The sequence below is a fragment of the Hippopotamus amphibius genome, chromosome 9 (assembly GCF_030028045.1).
Source record: "Hippopotamus amphibius kiboko isolate mHipAmp2 chromosome 9, mHipAmp2.hap2, whole genome shotgun sequence".
Classification (NCBI taxonomy): domain Eukaryota; kingdom Metazoa; phylum Chordata; class Mammalia; order Artiodactyla; family Hippopotamidae; genus Hippopotamus; species Hippopotamus amphibius.
Window position 1 is genome coordinate 42868994 of NC_080194.1, and position 19643 is coordinate 42888636.

Consider the following 19643-nt stretch of genomic DNA (forward strand, 5'->3'; position numbering starts at 1 on the left):
CATTTTCCTATTTTTAAGGAACAGGAGGGACTCCTGCCTGTATTTTTTTTTTAATCATTTCAGTACCCTATAATGTTTCATGAAACGGGTAATCTGAAGCATAACCTACCCAATGATGATCAAATACCTAGGTGCATAAGAACTTCAAAGTAAGTTCAAAGATACATAATCTGAGAGCTGGCTAGGCCCATTAACCTCTTCTTTGTTTCTGGCAGAGGGCAGATCCCCCAAATAATACTGTACCCTTCCTGGTTTATAAAAGGCCATAGGGTTTTAGATAAGAGATCTTTTTTGGCTGTGGATTCAATTTAAAAAACAAAGATTTAATTTTTGCTGCTGTTTAAACTAATACAATGCTCATTTAAAAATATTCAAAGGGGAAAATATATACTTAACAGCTTTGTTTTAATTGCAGATGGTACATGGGGAACTACAAACTTAAGTGCAAGCTGTATTAAAAATCTTCTTTAATAAACAAGTTGTTTGAATCTGAGTATATATATTTCCCTAGAGAAACCATGTTATAACAGGAAGCCAAGTCTCCAGTTGGTCCTCGTAAGTCAGAAGCACTATGTAATACCTACTAAGATTCTACTAAAATGTCTAAACCTCTAGGTCCAACATTTTATGGGAAAATGTATGTAGAGTTCTCGTCTGGGATGTCAAAACAATCCCTTGTCTCTCTCACTACCTGTATTCTAACCAGCAGAAGTCAGAACAGGATAGAAGCCAGGAAAAGGGGATTTCAGACTATAAACAAATAGGAAATTAAAAAATTTGCAATAGGATACTTCTTAATTCAGTTTTATTCTCTTCATTCCTCCGTTTTTCCTTAAAGTTTCTAGTAAATGTCCTGGCTCTACTTTCAAGGAAAGAACTTGTGGTTTCTGAACAGAGTTTATCTCTTTTCCAGAGGCAATGTAGAAAAAAAAGAGCACCCACTCCTGCTGCACCCCCTTCTCAACACCTCTGATTCATAAAGCAAGCAACTCAATGAAAGCAATGTGTTTGGACAGTCATTAAGAACAATACATTTGAGAGAGATGTGTTGAAACCAAACACAGAATAATCAAAAGTTTGGGTCCTTGAGACAAAAGGAGAGAATGAGATACAACTCAAAGCATAACTTGTCTACCAGCAGTGAGGGCAAACCTGGCAGCAGGTAAAAAAAGTTTTCTTCTCCTCCAGCCTTTGTCCCTTACTTGAGTTAAAGTTAAAGATACATATAGGTGTATAAACAGGGAAAAAGCAAAGTCAAATTTTGGTATACAAGAAACTGTAATCCATTCTATCTACATTTTAGGGTAGAGACATTTTCTTGTAACCACTAGTTATATTTCCTCTTGTTTCACCGACAGGTACCTCATAAAATATTAATGTACAAGTTCACCTATGAATTAAGCATAAAATGATAAAATTTTAAAAATCTAAGCTTTTTAAAAATAATCATATATTAACAATCCCTGTACAGTGAATATCTGCCGCTGTTAGGGAATAATACAACCTTTTACTATGATTTGGCTTTAAACATTTTCTTATACTAAAATTAATTCAGAATTACATGAAATAGATGTTACCTAAACAATACCAAGTATATTCCAACAAAATGCAAGATAGCCTGGCTGCTATTCTATAGACTCAATCCCATACACCCAAGAGTCAACTCATGAGTTGTTTTGTCTTTAATGATACAAAATTACCACAGATATTAAGTCTGTATTACCTTCATAATGTTAACTAAATCTGTTTGATAGTAGCGATCCTGGTGTGCATTTGCTGCCGCTAATGTAAGAAGATAATCATTCCTTGCATGCGTAGCTTTGGAATTACACTCAGATCGCCGGGCTTTTAACTAAAACATAGTAAGAGAAAAAAAAAAACAGTCAGTGGAAACTGATACTATACTGAAAAACATATGAGGATACCACTCATTGGCTCCCCAACAAGAGTAAAGATGACCATGTGGAGAAACATTTATATGCATATAAAAATTATTCAACACTATTGAAGAATTAAACAATGACTAGAACTGTTTCACAGAGTAAGAGTGCTTTCAAATATTTGTTATTTACACTTTAAGTATTTCCTAAGCTTTTGAGAGAACTTCAAAATGTTTTGCTCATTTTATTCTGATAGGAAAATAAAGGCTCCCAAATTAAGTCCCTTATCTTCAGACTTGGGTAAATTCTGCTGGAGTTAGAAAATAGTTTAAAAAAATCAATACTCCCTAATGTGCCAAAAGAAATACAGGCTAGCTGGCAGCCTGGCAGACAAAGGCAGGTTACTAAGCTTATTAATCAGGTATTTCTACAGCTTGAGGATCCCACAGGAAAAATTCACTTGTATCTGGCCCAGAACATCTGCTCAGAGGTATAAATCTGAGTGAAATGGATTTTGTAGAGCTTTCTAAAGCCCATGGACTTGTTAAAGTCTCTTGGACTAAATGTTGAAGACAACAGGCTACCTCAGCAGGTTAGGTATAGAAACTTATCTCTAAAGCAATTTTGAGAAGCAGGGAGTATCCAAAGTGCTGACACCTCATTGAAAAACCCCCACGAACTGGGAAAAAAAAAGTTTTTCCCTAATGACTTTAAAATGCGTCTCTAAATGGAAATTAGATGGAAATAACTGAACTGCACCCTCAAAAGGCCCAATTCTAAGCTCAGGTTTCTCAATTATGAAATATAGTTTTCAAAAAACTCACCTTTACACTTGCCTTCTGTAAACTGATTCTTGATTGAAAAAGACTAAGTTTAGATCTATAATAAAAACAGAAAAGTATGTTTAACAGAATTATCAAATTACATAATGATTAAATATAATCATTAAATTTTTTAACAAGCAACCTTTCCCCATAACGCTATTCTAAAAGAGAACTAAATAAATGGAAAACCAAAAGCAATGATTATTTTCCTTTATTTTACTACAGGAAAAAGTTTATTATTATGGTGAAAGAGAAAATAGTGGGATTAATAAAGTAAAAATATCCTGAATGACAAAAATACAATTGGAAAAATCCAATATGTTGGTATCTCCTAATAAACAAGAGTCATCAAACTATAGGTTATTCCCAGTATCATACAATTACATACACTTTAGTTTCTGTAAAGAAGTCCATGGATAACCAACCTATGGTGACAAAGATTGGCAGGCTTTTAGGGCCATGTGTGATAGGCTGTAACAATATCAGGAATGCAATCTACAATATGATATTGACCATCTCTACAAAGGCCTTAATTCCATCATGTCTCTCATTAAAATTTCTTCTTGTTTGGGTGTCTGCTTATGTGCTCCCTCCACTCTTAACATATCTAGAGTATTCAGAAGATAGTGATAAAGCCCTTGGACTTTCCTCCCTATATGATTTTGTTCTATTTAACCTTGTCTTTTCTGGTGTTCTTATTTCCCTTGATCCCTCTCAGCAGGGAGGGGAATAATAATCTAACAATCAGTAATAAAAATATGTTGGCTTTACCAAAACAACCAGAGATAACCCGCAAGGAGAAAAATGCTAAGGAACAATCAACATTCCCTCGATCAGTGATTTTTGAAGCTGCAATGTTTGTCTTGACTGCAGTGTCATGGTGATTGCCATGGGAAAAGTCAATGAAAGTGCTGGAAGCTATGCCATAATAGGAAGGAAGGTTGCAGGCCATTTGGTATTGGAAGACAGAGCAAGCCAGTCTCTGCAGAGCAAGTGTGAGGACAATAGAAAAAGCAGCCTCTCAACTTTCTAACGAGAGAGACATTCAAGGATGTACAAACATGCATTCCAACTACTCCACTGTTTAAAAAAAAAGCTGGGTCTATGATACTGCTGTTCTTTTACTACCTTGCCAGATTCATATTTGATGGGGATTTTCTTTGTTATTTATTTATTTACTTATTTATTTACTGCATTGAGTCTTCCTTGGTGCACGTGGGCTTTCTCTAGTTGCGGCGAGTGGGGGCTTCTCGCTGTAGTGGCTTCTCCTGCTGCGAAGCATGGGCTCTAGGCACGTGGGCTTCGGTAGTGGCACGCGGGCTCCAGTAGTGGCATGCGGGCTCAATAGTTGTGGCTTGCGGGCTCTAGAGCACAGACTCAGTAGTTGTGGCACACGGGCTTGGCTGCTCCACGGCATGTGGGATCTTCCCAGCCCAGAGATTGAACCCGTGTCCCCTGCATTGGCAGGTGGATTCTTAACCACAGAGCCACCAGGGAAGTCCCTATTTGTTTTTATTAATCAGATTCCTATTCATTTTGATCTAGAAAAGCAAAGGCCACAGACTTTAAAATTTGAGAGTGCCTGTTCATGGTTAAGTAAGACTGTGTCTGGGGTATACTCATTTCTACTTTTTTTGTAGCCATTATCTAAATAGTCTGAGCTGCATCTGGATTTTCCAACATAAGGATTTAAGTTTCTGGCTTCTGCTTCATTTGCTAATCCTTATACAATCCTCATGTGGTGATAAAGAAGGTAACAGTAATAGGTAAAATAATACAGTTCCTGTCCTCACAGATTATGATCTAGAACAAATAAAATATACACAATGAACCATACTGCATACTCCTCTTCCTTACCTACCTTCCAAATGTTAATGTTCCTTAGGTTTCCAAACTCAACATCTCATCTCATTTTATATATGATTTCATGCCTTTAACTATCATCTGATATGCAACTGATCCCCAAAGCAAGATCTTTGAGCCCAAATTCTCATCTGAGAGTCATATATATAACCCCCTACCAAATATATTCACCCCACAGTCCCACAGATTTATCAGAACCTACATATTCAAAGTGGAACTCATCCATCCCTTCAAACTGCATCCTTCCTTCTATGCTCTCTCCTAATGTACACATCTCTGTCAAGTCATCTGTCAAAACTATTGACATACATACAGCCCAGTTTTCACTTCCCCTTCCCTTTCTGATAGTCCTTCTCATCTCTGCTTAGAAAAACCATTCTTCAGAACTGTGTCCAAACATCACTTCGTCTATAAAGGTTTCCTTTTTCATTAGGCAAAATTATCTATTTTCTAAGCTTTCATAACAGTGTTTTCACACTACTACAATAAATTAGTAGGTGAGTGACTTTAGGCACATAATTTCTTTGAGTTTACTGTGAATAAACAAATTATAAATTTATCTTAAAACGCATTTGTTTTTAATTCTAGGCTTTAAATTTTTTGAGGGCAAAGCTTATCTTAATCATCTCTGTATCCATAGTACCTGACATAGAGTAGTTATTCAATAGACACCTGGCGAGTAAATGAAGATAAAGAGGCATTTCTTTCTCTGTTGTAGAATTGATTTTCCAGAAAAGTTACACATTGAACTAAACATCTAATTTGCTGTATCCTCTTTGAATCTGGGCCATATTAAAAGGCAGTTTTTTACGATCAGCATCAATTAGATGCTGTCAAATCCACACTTTTCAGGAACAGCCCCACAACTGTCCTCATATTCATCCTGTGTACCCTGGCTAAAGTAGGTATTTATACTCTACAGATCTGTCAATTCTCTGTTCTAGAATCCCTGAGAGTTTTAAAAAACAAGTTCTTAAAAACCACCATGACAGGATATTCCTAATGGAGAGCACCTAATCTAAAAACTTTAGGTCTTATTGGGAAGATGGGTTCATTGACTCTATCAAAGTACAGGAAATATTTGTAAGCTTATAATAATAAAATAGTAAAGATAAAGTTAGGGGAATATTAAATATGTTTTCCAGTAACATTAAGCACTTTATATTTACCATTCCTTGGTACAAAATAAACTTTCCAGGAGCCCCTAAATTTTCACAAGATGCCTGTGAGATTGCTTAATTTCCTGCAGATAAAAAACTATATTAGAAAGACACCACTGACCCCTTCCTACTCTGTACAAGTGTTCATAGCGTTTCTGACTTCATGACTAGGAATTCAAACTCCTACATTTTCCATCAGTGAGCTCACCGAATGGGAGCCTCACCTTTCCTCACAGACATCTTCAGAATCCCATTCTATAACACAGGTTTATTTTTTCTTAAAAAATTTTAATCTTTCTTCAAGTTGTCACTACCAAAATCTCTACTGCTAGCTTTATATTTCTTTCTGTTATAAACTGCCAGTTCCGTCTTTTCCTAATTATTCTCAAAATAAAGGACTTCTTATTTACATATACTGAAAGTAAAATTCACACAGTTGCTAAAGCATACATTAAAAAGTATATATGTTAGAATTTCATGTAAGAGAAATTCTGGGGCAGGGTTTCTATACTGAGGTCAGTACTCTTATTCACTTGATGTGTCCATGGTCCTTCAAAGGCATACTGAGGGGCAGAGATTTTCAACTACAATTGATTTAGTCTGGCATGAGAAAAATGTGGCTCTACAACCCTGATATTCAGACACCATAGCAACCTTAACCAGACTTTTGCTAAGCTTGCACTACAATGTTCATTTATCTTCCTTCCTTTTCAAAATTCAATTTAATGTGAAAACTGACTGATCAAATATTTCCATTTTGCTTATATTAATTTAAACAAAAATCAACCAACATAAAAGAAAAATTTGATCTAAAGTATGTAACATTTATACATCCAATGAAACCAATATAACCTAAGAATGAATCTATGCCTTGTATTAACAGAAAACAAAGTACTGGCAAAAATAACATTTATTTGCATAATCACTTTTTCAGAAATGCTAAAACACATACTTTGCCTCGATGTCAGCTTTCTCTCGTACTGCATGAGCCATCTGTTCAGTCTCAAAGTACTTCTTTTTGCCTTTAGCTAAATCTTTCACTGTCTCTTGCAATTCAGTTTGGATCTTTGTCAACTGGTCCACACACTGTAAAATACAAAGTGCAATTATTATGATTTTAGTCTTCAGGCTTACAGAAAATGAGTCTGTCCTAAGAACTATGCACTACGCCCTCAGGATGGAAACCCAGGAGAAGAATCAGCACTTTTAGTACCCTTCCAATTGCAAATTAAAATACAGTGAACAGCCGGTACTCCCATCTCAAGTAATGTATCGAGCAGTGTCACAGTTTGCTTAACAACTCTGTTTTGAGGAATAACCTCTGAGTGCTGCTGATAATTGACATAAAGATAAGGCATAAGAAGAGCAACAGTGAAAATGCTCTTATTGTTGGAACATAGCAATAAACGCAAAAGATTAAAGCAATTCTGTAATCTTCATAATATTAATAAAGTTTCTCTACATGTTTGGAGAACTGATGGTACAAAGGGTAGTGAAGGATTCACTTCTAGGAAAGGAGTTAAATCTGAGAAGTTTGACATGATAAGCCCAAGAGGGAGAAGAGAAGCAACAAACCTCGATACCATATAACAATTATTACTCAAAACTATACCCTACTCAATTCTTTGGATACACATTTAGATTCTAGGAGAAAGGACAGACATAATCACTCAAAGAAATATTTAATGAATAAACTCTTATAACACAACAGGGCCAAAGTAACACTGCTTTGGGACCCTTCTGGACATTCAAAGGGGAATTATTTTCCCCAGTTTGAAACAAACCCCTGAGAAGTTTCACCAGTCTGAGGCTAGTTCAGGGCAGCCCCACTGAAAAACTTCTGAGCCTGGAATAGCATCATCAGCGCATGATGGAGACTGAGAAAACTCAGCAAAGCAGGAAGAGACATTGGTAAGGGCCTACTGTGCCAGGGTGAGCAGTGTGGAGTAGAGCAAGGACATTAGAAGAGCACGGGTAACGCACAAATAAACTTAAACTGAGACATGTGACATATAGGCTAGAGTTTCACAGAAATTGTTAGGTGTTAAGAAATGGACTACTTTACAGGAAGTGAGAGATCTGGAAGGTTCCCTACGGGTAAATTTATTGAGTACTTTTTAAGTGTCAGGCTGTGAATAAAGGGTAAAACAAAACAAAACAAAACAACACCTCTTTCCCAGCTGCATGAAAATAAGACCTTTAATTTTTTAGGTCTGTGTTTCAATAGAAACCTGATTAAGACATAATGTCAACTGGGTTATTCAGCTACACTGCTTATAAATATGCATTTCCCTGATGGGTAAATTACATCAATTTGGGAGAAACTACAAATGAACTACAAATATTTGATGGAAAAGTCTTGGCTTTGGGCTTCTGTGAGTATGGTGATTCCCATACCTGGACATGTCCCTTGGAAGCTCTATCTACAGAGTTGTAATAAAAGATATTCCTCTCCTTTAGGGCCTGTGGCTACGCCTGCACATCTAAGTCTCATTCCCTTGTCCCAGACCTGTCACCTGGGGACCAAACAGAATAACTCTGATTAGCTATGTAGACTGAAGCATAAACTGGTGGGAGAACTAATTCTACTAATGCAGGATGCCGCCCTGCTGCTTAACTGTGTTCCCTGTCCTAATGTCCTTCTAAGTAATCCTCATGCCAGGAGTGACCTATGATACTTGTGAGTCTGAATGTTTAGTTACATTTAAGAAGACTCCCTATGTGTACTGCACAAGCACAGTACTCTTAGGTTTAGCACTTTATAGATATTACATCACATTTACTCCTCAAAACAACCCTAGGATAACAGTATTCATATTAGTCCTATTTTAAGATGAAGAAACAGGCTTAAAGAGGTTAAACGACCTACCACACAGTGAATTTACCAGGTAACCCATTATAGTGTGTACCCTAGTTTTGTGATACTTATGTTTTATGGTTTCACACAGAGTTACTTTATCTTAAAATAGTAAGCTTTAAAAGAATTGACACACAACTCATATACCACAGTGGTTTTTAGGATATTCACAATAGTTGTAAAACCATTACCTCTCTCTCATTCCAGAACATTTTCATCACAGTAAAAAGAAACTCCAAACCCATTAGCAGTTACTCCCATTTCCACCTACCCCACAGCCCCTGGCAACCACTAATCTACTTTCTGTCTCTATCAATTTCCTATTCTGGACATTTTGTTTAAATGGAATCATATAACATGAGGGCTTACATGTCTTACTTTTTTCACTCTGCATAATGTTTTCAGGGTTCAACTATGTTGTATCATGTACTAATTCTTCATGCTTTTTTATGGCTGAATACTGTTTCATTATATAGACATACTAAAATAGTAAGCTTTTATCTTGCAGAAAAACCTCTAATTTTTAATAGTCCTTATCAAAAACAAATCTCATTTAATAAATAATACCATGACAACGTGATATTCCCATAGAGAAGTGCTAAACATCCCAACAGTGCAATGTTTGCATGTGTGAAGAGCTGAAAGAATGCTCCATGGCAACAATTAGATATTAATAACTAGGAACTGAGGCACAGTCTGAAAAAACACAACTGTGTTTAATGGGCAAATGGGATGAATTATTTAAGGGGAGTCAGATGTCAGGTATCTATACCCAAAATGTTCATCCAAAACAATGAAACTTGGCCTCAGAAAAACTAATTAATGAACAGAGAAGCTCAGGAGTCCCAGGGTGATATACAAGCACTGAAAGGGTCTGCTAATTTGAATATTTTGAGAGGAAACAAAACACAGCAGGTCAAAGGTTTTCCTGAGGACTGCAAACCATGTGGATAGGATCTCAGTATATTTTCACAAAAGGAACACCATGGGTACCTGTACATGAGCACACATGCATGTGTGCAAGTGCGTGTACACGCACACACACACACACGCATAGTCTCTCATTCCTTATGTCCCTACCCTTTGAAGGACAAGACATCTCTCCTTAGTCTTGGGTAACCAAACATCTTATATAGATTATTTAATTCATTTTCATTTATAAAAGGTTATTAAATTACTTTCTATACGTGCCACAATATCAGATGAATTTTGTGATAGTTCATATCTTCAAAAGGATTTCTCAAAAATCTCATCAGAAAACTCTGGTTGATTCTATTCCTGCTTGCTTTTCCCCTTTACATAAGCTTCTATGATACTGTTTATCAAACAGAGATAGCCTGTGTGCACAATGAAGAGAGCTCTTATGACCCTTTCTTCCCTAGCATTCATTAAAACGATAGTCAAATGTTTTCCATCACCCAAGTGAACTGTTTCAAGTGAGAGTAATTTGGATTGTTCTTCAAAGGAAAATGCCTGCACAGAGCAAAATATCAAAAATATTTATTACATAAAAGTCATCAATTTGCAAAGGCACAGGATTTCCTTGCCAACTTTTAAAATAAATTTCTTCTGTAGAAATCCAATTTTCTGAGATGCATTAAGTGACACACTTAAAAAGGAGCTTAATAATACCTATGTTAAGAAAAGCCTTGATGTGCTATATGCCCAGCTCTTTCCCAAGAGTTATCAGCACTGAGCAGACAGAGAAATGAATGTGTAACTGTACCTTAGGGCTAAGGGATCACACAAAATGACAAACTGGGATATTATAATTCAGGGTCCTAGTGAAGAAATTAAAAGCATGGTTTCTGAGTATGACACAGATACTAGGATAGATAGATTTACTAATAACTTAAAGACAGGAATAAAAAATAAAAGTAACTTGGGCCAATACATCGAAGTCCTACAAACTAGTAGGCTCTCTGACCCAGTAGTCATGTCTTGGAAATTCATCCTAAGAAAATAACTTTTGGGACTTCCCTGGTGATCTGGTGGTTAACACTCTGAGCTTCCACTGCAGGGGGCGCAGATTCAATCCCTCATCAGAGAACTAAGAACCTGCATGCCGGCCAAAAAGAAAGAAAAAAAAAAAAGGAAAGAAAGAAAGCAACTTTTTAAAAAGTTAACTTTTATTACCTTAGTGGTAATAAAACAGAGGGATGAGCAAATAAAGCAGAATAAATGAAAATTTTATTTCACTTTAAAACATAAAGTAAAAATGAATAAAAAATAATAAACATAAAGCTTATATAGAAACCTTAACAATTAATTAGGAAATAAAAACTGCAAAAAACAGGATATTCTAAAACAAATTATCCATATATTAATTACAACTACTACAAAAATTAAGAAGGTAAAGGAGTAGGGAACATTTATAAATAGTCTACTGAGGTGAAGAAGTTGTATGTATTTTTCTGTAAACCTATGTAAACATTAAACTTCAAGTGTTTTTAAAAGATTGCATACAATTTGGAATTAGGAAGTAGTATATTCAAGTTCCTGCTCGATAATTTACTACCTAAGTCTCTCTAACATTCTTAGCCTTAGTTTCATCATTTGTAAAATAATAATATTTACATATCTAACAGGTTGTTATGAAAATCAAACGAGACAATAATGGATATGATAGCATTTTACAAACTCTAAAGTATCATACAAATGTGAATCCCAGTTATTTCAAGGAAGGTAAACTCTAGTATAAGTTAGAAAGATATAGATAAAAGCATAGCTAGTTTAAATATAAGAACGACGAATGTTAACTAGACTTACTGAGGCGATCATTTTGCAATATACACAAATATCAAACCATTACATTGTATACCTAAAACTAATAATGTTATGTCAATTTTACCTCAGTGAAAAAAACAGAATGACAAAAGCCTTAGATTATTGTGGCTCTTGTGTTGATTTATAAGCAAATGTCAGCATACAGAAAATGATTTAGGGACTTCCCTGATGGTTCAGTAGTTAAGAATCCACCTTCCAATGCAGGGGACATGGGTTCGATCCCTGGTCAGGGAACTAAGATCGCACACGGCACAGGGCAACTAAGCCTGCGTGCTCTAGAGCCTGCGTGCCACAACTGCTGAGCCCACTCACTATGGAGCCCACATGCCACAACTAGACAGCTTGGTGTTCTACAGCCCACACACCATATTGAAGAGCCCGTGCTCTGCAACGGAAGATCTCACGTGCCACAATGAAGATCCTGCAACTAAGACCTGATGCAGCCAAATAAATAAATACATAAATAAATACATATTTTTTAAAAAAGGAGAGGAAAGAAAACAAACTTATGTATACCAAAGGGGAAACATGGTAGGGGAGGGATAAATTAAGAATTTGGGATTAGCAGATACAAACTACTATGTATAAAATAGATAAACAGGGAAAAAGATGGCAGCAAAGTAGAAGGACATGGACTACATCTCTCTCCACAGATGCATCAGGAATACATCAAAAGATGCAATAATTCCCACAGAAAATCAGCTGAACACTAGCAGAAGACCCAGGACACCAGAAAGGACTGCAAAGACCCCAACATAACTGGGATGAGCGACCTCTGGAGTCTAGATTTCTCGACCAGAAGTCAAGCTGGAGGCTCTGGGGAAGGAGCACCAAGTCCAGGATGCTAGACCACTAAAGAGTCCTCAGCCACAGGGAAGATTAACCACAGAGAATTCTCATGGAGGCCTCCATCAGAGTCTAAGACCCAGCTTCACCCGATTGCCTACAACTGCCAGTGCTGGATACCTCACACCAAACTGCAAACAAGATAGGAACACAAACCCACCCATCAGCACACAGACTATCTAAAGCCATATTAACCTCACAGATACCTTAAAATACACCCCCTGACACGGCCTGCTCATCAGAGGGAAAAGACTCAGATCCACACACCAGAAAGTAGGCACCAGACCCTCCCATCAGGAAGCCTACTCAAGACACTGGATCAACCCCACCACAGGGGGCAGGGAACAGAAACAAGAGGAATTACTACTAGGCAGCACAGGGAAACGAGACACCAAATACTATAAATTAGACAAAATGAGAAACCAAAGAAACATACTGCAGGCAAAGGAGCAAGATAAAAACCCACAAGAATACATATATGAAGAGGAAATAGAGAAACTGCCTGAAAAATAATTCAGAGTAATGATAGTAAAGATGATCCAAAATCTTGAAAACAAAATAAAGAAAATACAATAAACATTTAATAAAGACCTAGAAGAACTAAAGAGCAAACAAGCAGTAATGAACAATAACTGAAATTAAGAATACTCTAGGTGGTAACAACGGACAAAGGATTAACCTCCAAAATATACAAGCAGCTCATGAAGCTTAATACCAAAAAAGCAAATAACCCAATCCACAAATGGGCAGAAGACCTAAATAGACATTTCTCCAAAGAAGACATACAGATGGCCAACAAACACATGAAAAGATGCTCAACATCACTACTCATCAGAGAAATGCAAGTCAAAGCCACAATGAGGTATCACCTCACACCAATCAGAATGGCCATCACCACAAAGTCTGGAAACCACAAATGTTGGAGAGGGTGTGGAGAAAAGGGAACTCTCCTGCACTGCTGGTGGGACTGTAAGTTGGTACAGCCACTATGGAAAACAGTTTGGAGGTTCCTTAAAAAACTACAAATAGAACTACCATATGATCCAGTAATCCCACTCCTGGGCATATACCCAAAGAAAACCATAATCCCAAAAGAAACATGTACCATAATGTTTATTGCAGCACTATTTACAATAGCCAGGACATGGAAGCAACCGAAATGCGCATCAACAAATGAATGGATACAGAAGATGTGGCATATATATACAATGGAATATTACTCAGCTATAAAAAGGGATGAGATGGAGCTATATGGAATGAGGTGGATAGAACTACAATCTGTCATACAGAGTGAAGTAAGTCAGAAAGAGAAGGACAAATATTGTATGCTAACTCACATATACGGAATCTAAAAATGGTACTGATGAACTCAGTGACAAGAATAAGGATGCAGATACAGAGAATGGACTGGAGAACTTGAGGTATGGGAGGGGGCGGGAGGTAAAGGGGAAACTGAGATGAAGCGAGAGAGTAGCACAGACATATATATACTACCAACCGTAAAATAGTCATTGGGAAGTTGTTGTATAACAAAGGGAGTCCAACTCGAGGATGGAAGATGCCTTAGAGGACTGGGGCAGGGAGGGTGGGGGGGACTCGAGGGGGGGGAGTCAAGGAAGGGAGGGAATACGGGGATATGTGTATAAAAACAGATGATTGAACCTGGTGTACCCCCCAAAAAAAATAAATTAAAAAAAAAAAAAAAAAAAAGAATACTCTAGGTGGTATAAACAACAGAATAACTGAGGCAGAAGAACAAGTGAGTTGGAAGATAGAATGGTGGAAATAACTGTTACAGACCAGGAAAAAGAAAAAAGAATGAAATGAATGTAAGACAATCTCAGAGACCTTGGGGACAACATTAAGCGCACCAACATTCAAATCATAGGCATCCCAGAAGAAGAAGAAAAAAAAGGGTCTGAGAAAATATTTGAAGAGGTTATAGTGGAAAACTTCCCCAACATGGGAAAGGAAATAGTTAATCAAGTCCAAGAAGTGCAGAGAGTCCCATACAGAATAAACCCAAGGAGAAATACACAGAGGCAAACAATCAAACTAATGAAAATTAAACACAAAGAAAAACAACTAAAAGCAGCAAGAGAAAACCAACAAATAACATATAAGGGAAAACCCGTAAGGATAACAGCTGATCTTTCTGCAGAAACTCTGCAGGCCAGAAGGGAGTGGCAGGATATACTGAAAGTCCTGAAAGAGAAAAACCTACAGCCAAGAATACTCTACCCAGCAAGAATCTCAATCAGATTCAATGGAGAAATCAAAAGCTTTACAGACAAGCAAAAGTTAAGAGAATTCAGCACCACCAAACCAGCCTTACAACAACTGCTAAAGGAACTTCTCTAGGCAGGAAACACAAGAGAAGGAAAACACCTACAAAAACAAACACAAAACAATTAAGAAAATGGTAATAGGAATATACACGTCAATAATTACCTTAAATGTAAGTGGATTAAATGCTCCAACCAAAAGACACAGACTGGTTGAATGGATACAAAAATAAGACCCTTATAGATGCTGTCGACAAGAAACCCTCTTCAGATCTAGGGACACATACAGACTGAAAGTAAGAGGATGGAAAAAGATATTCCATGCAAATGGAAGTTAAAAGAAAGCTGGAGGACACTACATAATGATCAAGAAGAAGATATAACAACCGTAAATATCTATGCACCCAACATAGGAGCACCCCAATACGTAAGGCAAATGCTAACAGCCATAAAAGGGGAAATTGACAGTAACACAATAATAGCAGGAGACTTTAACACCCTGCTTACACCAATGGACAGATCATCCAAACAGAAAATAAATATGGAAACACAGCTTTAAATGACACATTAGACCATCTCGACTTAATTGATATTTATAGGACATTCCATCGAAAAACTACAGAATACACTTTCTTCTCAAGTGCACATGGAACATTCTCCAGGACAGATCACATCTTGGGTTACAAATCAAGCCTCGGTAAATTCAAGAAAACTGAAATTGTATCAAGCATCTTCTCTGACCACAATGCCATGAGACTAGATATCAATTACAGGGAAAAAGCTGTAAAAAATACAAACACATGGAAGCCAAACAACAGATTATTAAAAAACCAAGAAATCACTGAAGAAATCAAAGAGGAAATCAAAAAAAAGCTAGAAACAAATAACAATGAAAACACAAGGACCCAAAACCTATGGGATGCAGCAAAAGCAGTTCTAAGAGGGAAGTTTATAGTAATACAATCCTACCTCAAGAAACAAGAAAAATCTTGAATAAACAATCTAACCTTACACCTAAAACAATTAGAGAAAGAAAAAACCCCAAAGTGGGCAGAAGGAAAGAAATCATAAAGATCAGATTGGAAATAAATGAAAAAAAAATGAAGGAAACAAAAGCAAAGATCATAAACAAAATTCATAAACCATTAGCCAGGCTCATCAGGAAAAAAAGGGAGAAGACGCAAATCAACAGAATTAGAAATGAAAATGGAGAAGTAACAACGGACACCACAGAAATACACAAGATCATGAGAGACTACTACAAGCAACGATATGCCAATAAATTGGATAACCTGGAAGAAATGGATAAGTTCTTAGAAAATTATAATCTTCCAAGACAGAATCAGGAAGAAATAGAACATATAAACAGACCAATCACAAACACTGAAATTGAGACTGTGATTAAAAATCTCCCAACAAACAAAAGCCCAGGGCCGGAAGGCTTCACAGGTGAATTCTATCAAACATTTAGAGAAGAGCTAACACCTATCCTTCTCAAACTCTTCCAAAATATAGCAGAAGGAGGAACACTCCCAAACTCATTCTACAGGGTCACCATCACCCTGACACCAAAACCAGGCAAAGATGTCACAAAAATAGAAAATTACAGGCCAATATCACTGATGAATTTAGATGCAAAAATCCTCAACAAAATACTAGCTAACAGAATTCAACAGCACATTAAAAAGACCATACACCGTGATTAAGTGCGGTTTATTCCTGGAATGCAAGGATTCTTCAATATACGCAAATCAATCAATGTGATACACCATATTAACAAACTGAAGGATAAAAACCATATGATAACCTGAATAGATGCAGAAAAAGCTTTTGACAAAATTCAACACCCATTTATGAGAAAAACTCCAGAAAGTGGGCATGGGAGGAAATTACCTCAACATAATAAAAGCCACGCATGACTGACCAACAGCCAACATCACCCTAAATGGTGAAAAGCTGAAAGCATTCCTTTTAAGGACAGGAACAAGACAAGGATGCCCACTCTCACCATTATTATTTAACGTAGTTTTGAAGTTTTAGCCACAGCAATCAGAGAAGAAATAAAAGGAAAACAAATTGGAAAAGAAGAAGTAAAACTGTCACTCTTTGCAGATGATTTCATATTATACATAGAAAACCCTAAAGATGCTACCAGAAAACTACTAACACGAATTGATGAATTTAGTAAAGTAGAAGGATACAAAATTAATGTGCAGAAATGTCTTGCATTCCTATACACTAACAACAAAAGAGCAGAAAGAGAAATTAAGGAAACTCCCCCATTTACCACTGCAACAAAAAGAATAAAATATTTAGGAAGAAACCTGCCTAAGGAGGCAAAACACCTGTACGCAGGAAACTATAAGACACTGATGAAAGAAATCAAAGACCATACAAACAGATGGAGGGACATACCATGTTCTTGGATTGCAAGAATCAACATTGTGAAAATGACTATACTACCCAAAGCAATTTATAGATTCAATGCAATCCCAATCAAATTACCAATAGCATTTTTCACAGAACTAGAACAAGAAATTTTATGATTTGTATGGAAGTGCAAAAGACCCCAAATAGCCAAAGCAATCTTGAGAAGGAAAGACAGAGCTGGTGGAATCAGGCTCCCTGATTGCAAAATATACTACAAGGCTACAGTGATCAAGACAGAATGGTACTGGCACAAAAAAAGAAATATAGATCAATGGAACAGAGTAGAGCCCAGAGATAAACCCACGCACATATGGGCACCTTATCTTTGACAAAGCAGGTAAGAATATACAATGGAAAAAAAGGCAGCCTCTTCAATAAGTGCTGCTGGGAAAACTGGACAGCTACATGTCAAAGAATGAAATTAGAACACTTCCTAACACCATACACAAAAAAAAAACTCAAAATGGATTAAAGACCTAAATGTAAGGGCAGACACCATAAAACTCTTAAAGAAAAACATAGGCAGAACACTCTATGACATACATCAAAGCAAGATCCTTTTTGATCCACCTCCTAGAATAAAGGAAATAAAATGAAAAATAAACAAATGGGACCTAATGAAACTTAAAAGCCTTTGCACAGCAAAAGAACTACAAACGAGACAAGAAGACAACCCTCAGAATGGGAAAAAATATTTGCCAATGAAGCAACAAAGGATTAATCTCCAAAATATACAAGCAGCTCATGCAGCTTAATACCAAAAAAACAACCTAATCCCAAAATGGGTGGAAGACCTAAATAGACATTTCTCCAAAGAAGACATGCAGATGGCCAACAAACACATGAAAAGATGCTCAACATCATTAATCATTAGAGAAATGCAAGTCAAAGCCACAATGAGGTATCACCTCACACTGGTCACAATGGCCATTGTCAAAAAATCTAGAAACAGTAAATGCTGGAGAGGGCGCAGAGAAAAGGGAACCCTCCTGCACTGTTGATGGGAATGTAAATTGATACAGCCACTAAGGAAAACAGTATGGAGGTTTCTTAAAAAACTAATAGAATGACCATATGATCCAGCAATCCCACTTCTGGGCATATACCCAGAGAAAACCATAATCCAAAAAGAAACATGTACCACAATGTTCACTGCAACATTATTTACAATAGCCAGGAAATGGAAGCAACCTAAATGCCCATCAACAGATAATGGATAAAGAAGATGAGGCACATATATACAATGGACTATTACTCAGCCATAAAAAAGGAATGAAATTAAGTTATCTGTAGTAAGTTGGATGGACCTAGAGTGTGTCATACATAGCAAAGTAAGACAGAAAGAGAAAAACAAATACCATATGCTAACTCACATAAATGGAATCTAAAAAAAAAACGGTACAGATGAATCCAGTGACGGGGCAAGAATAAAGATGCAGATGTAGAGAATGGACCTAAGGACACGGGGTGGGGGGGCAAAAGGGAAGCTAGGAAGATATGAGAGAGTAGCACTGACATATATACACTACCAAATGTAAAATAGATAGCTAGTGGGAAGCTGCTGCATAACACAGGGAGATCAACTCGATGACGGGTGATGACTTAGAGGGCTGGGATAGGGAGGGAGGGAGGGAGAGAGGGAGGGAGTCGAGGGAGGGAGGGGATATATGTATAAATACAGCTGATTTACTTTGTTGTACAGTAGAAACCGGCACAACAGTGTAAAGCAATTATATTCCAATAAAGAGCTTAAAAAAATTAAACAGCATGGTCCTACTGTCTAGCACAGGGAACTATATACAATATCATGTAATAAATCATAATGAAAAAGAATAATTGAACCACTTTGCTGTACACCATAAACTAACACAACACTGTAAATCAACTATACTTCAATTAAAAAATAGAATAGCAATGCTTTCACAAGTGAATCATGAGGCAGACCACTGCTTAGGGAAAAAGAATAGTCCCTGGGTGGTACATTTGAGGGACTGAACTAAACATTACTGCAAAAAAAAAAAACCCCAAATTTAGAAAAAGCTATTATTTAATTCTTATTACACTAGAGAGTCAAAAATTATCTGCACTCCAGTTATATTAAAACTTTTGTTGGCCACACTGTCTTATCACTTTCCATTCAAGGCTACTGTCTTCCCAGTCACTGTTATGCAGGTGTGAACGTGTTACATCAGTTCATTTGTAATTGCGGTATGAGCAAAAATGGATGCCCCACTTGTAATTTGCATGAAAGAAGAGCAGCATGCAGTGATTTGTTTTTTGTGGTCTAAGGGTGTGCACATCCACACACCTCTGCCCACACTGTCGACACGCTGCAAAAACTTCATTCAGAGGTGTTAAAGCATCCTCCCTATAGTCCTGATCTTGCTCCATCAGACTTTCCCCTGTTTGGTCCCCTGAAAGCAGCCCTACGAAGATGAAGATTCACTTCTGATGAAGAAATGAAGACAGCAGCACATTCGTGGCTCACAGCTCAGCCTAAAACATTTTTAATGAGGGAATAAGAAAGCTTGTTGACAGAAAGTGTACTGAAAAGCAAGGAGATTATGTCAAAAAATGATGTATTTGTCTTTTCTAAAAGTTAATTACAATAAATTCTATAGCTAGAGTGCGGATAATTTTTGACTCACCCTTGTAGTCTTCACAACAGTCAGACTCTTTATAATTGTAATGTATCTGAAATTATCCCCAGG

The 19643-nt window shown here is 36.9% G+C and overlaps 1 protein-coding gene across 7 annotated transcripts in view; it reads right to left on the reverse strand.

Moving 5' to 3' along the window:
• The window catches only part of FCHSD2 (FCH and double SH3 domains 2), a 291030-nt gene that overhangs the window by 129430 nt on the left and 141957 nt on the right, over window positions 1–19643 (reverse strand). For all 7 annotated transcript variants that reach the window (XM_057747584.1, XM_057747581.1, XM_057747582.1 and 4 more), the window contains 3 exons: window positions 6680–6813; window positions 2705–2759; window positions 1724–1852 (listed from right to left, as the gene is read on the reverse strand). In XM_057747584.1, coding sequence (XP_057603567.1) covers window positions 1724–1852; window positions 2705–2759; window positions 6680–6813 — 318 coding nt within the window. The remainder of the gene's footprint in view (window positions 1–1723; window positions 1853–2704; window positions 2760–6679; window positions 6814–19643) is intronic.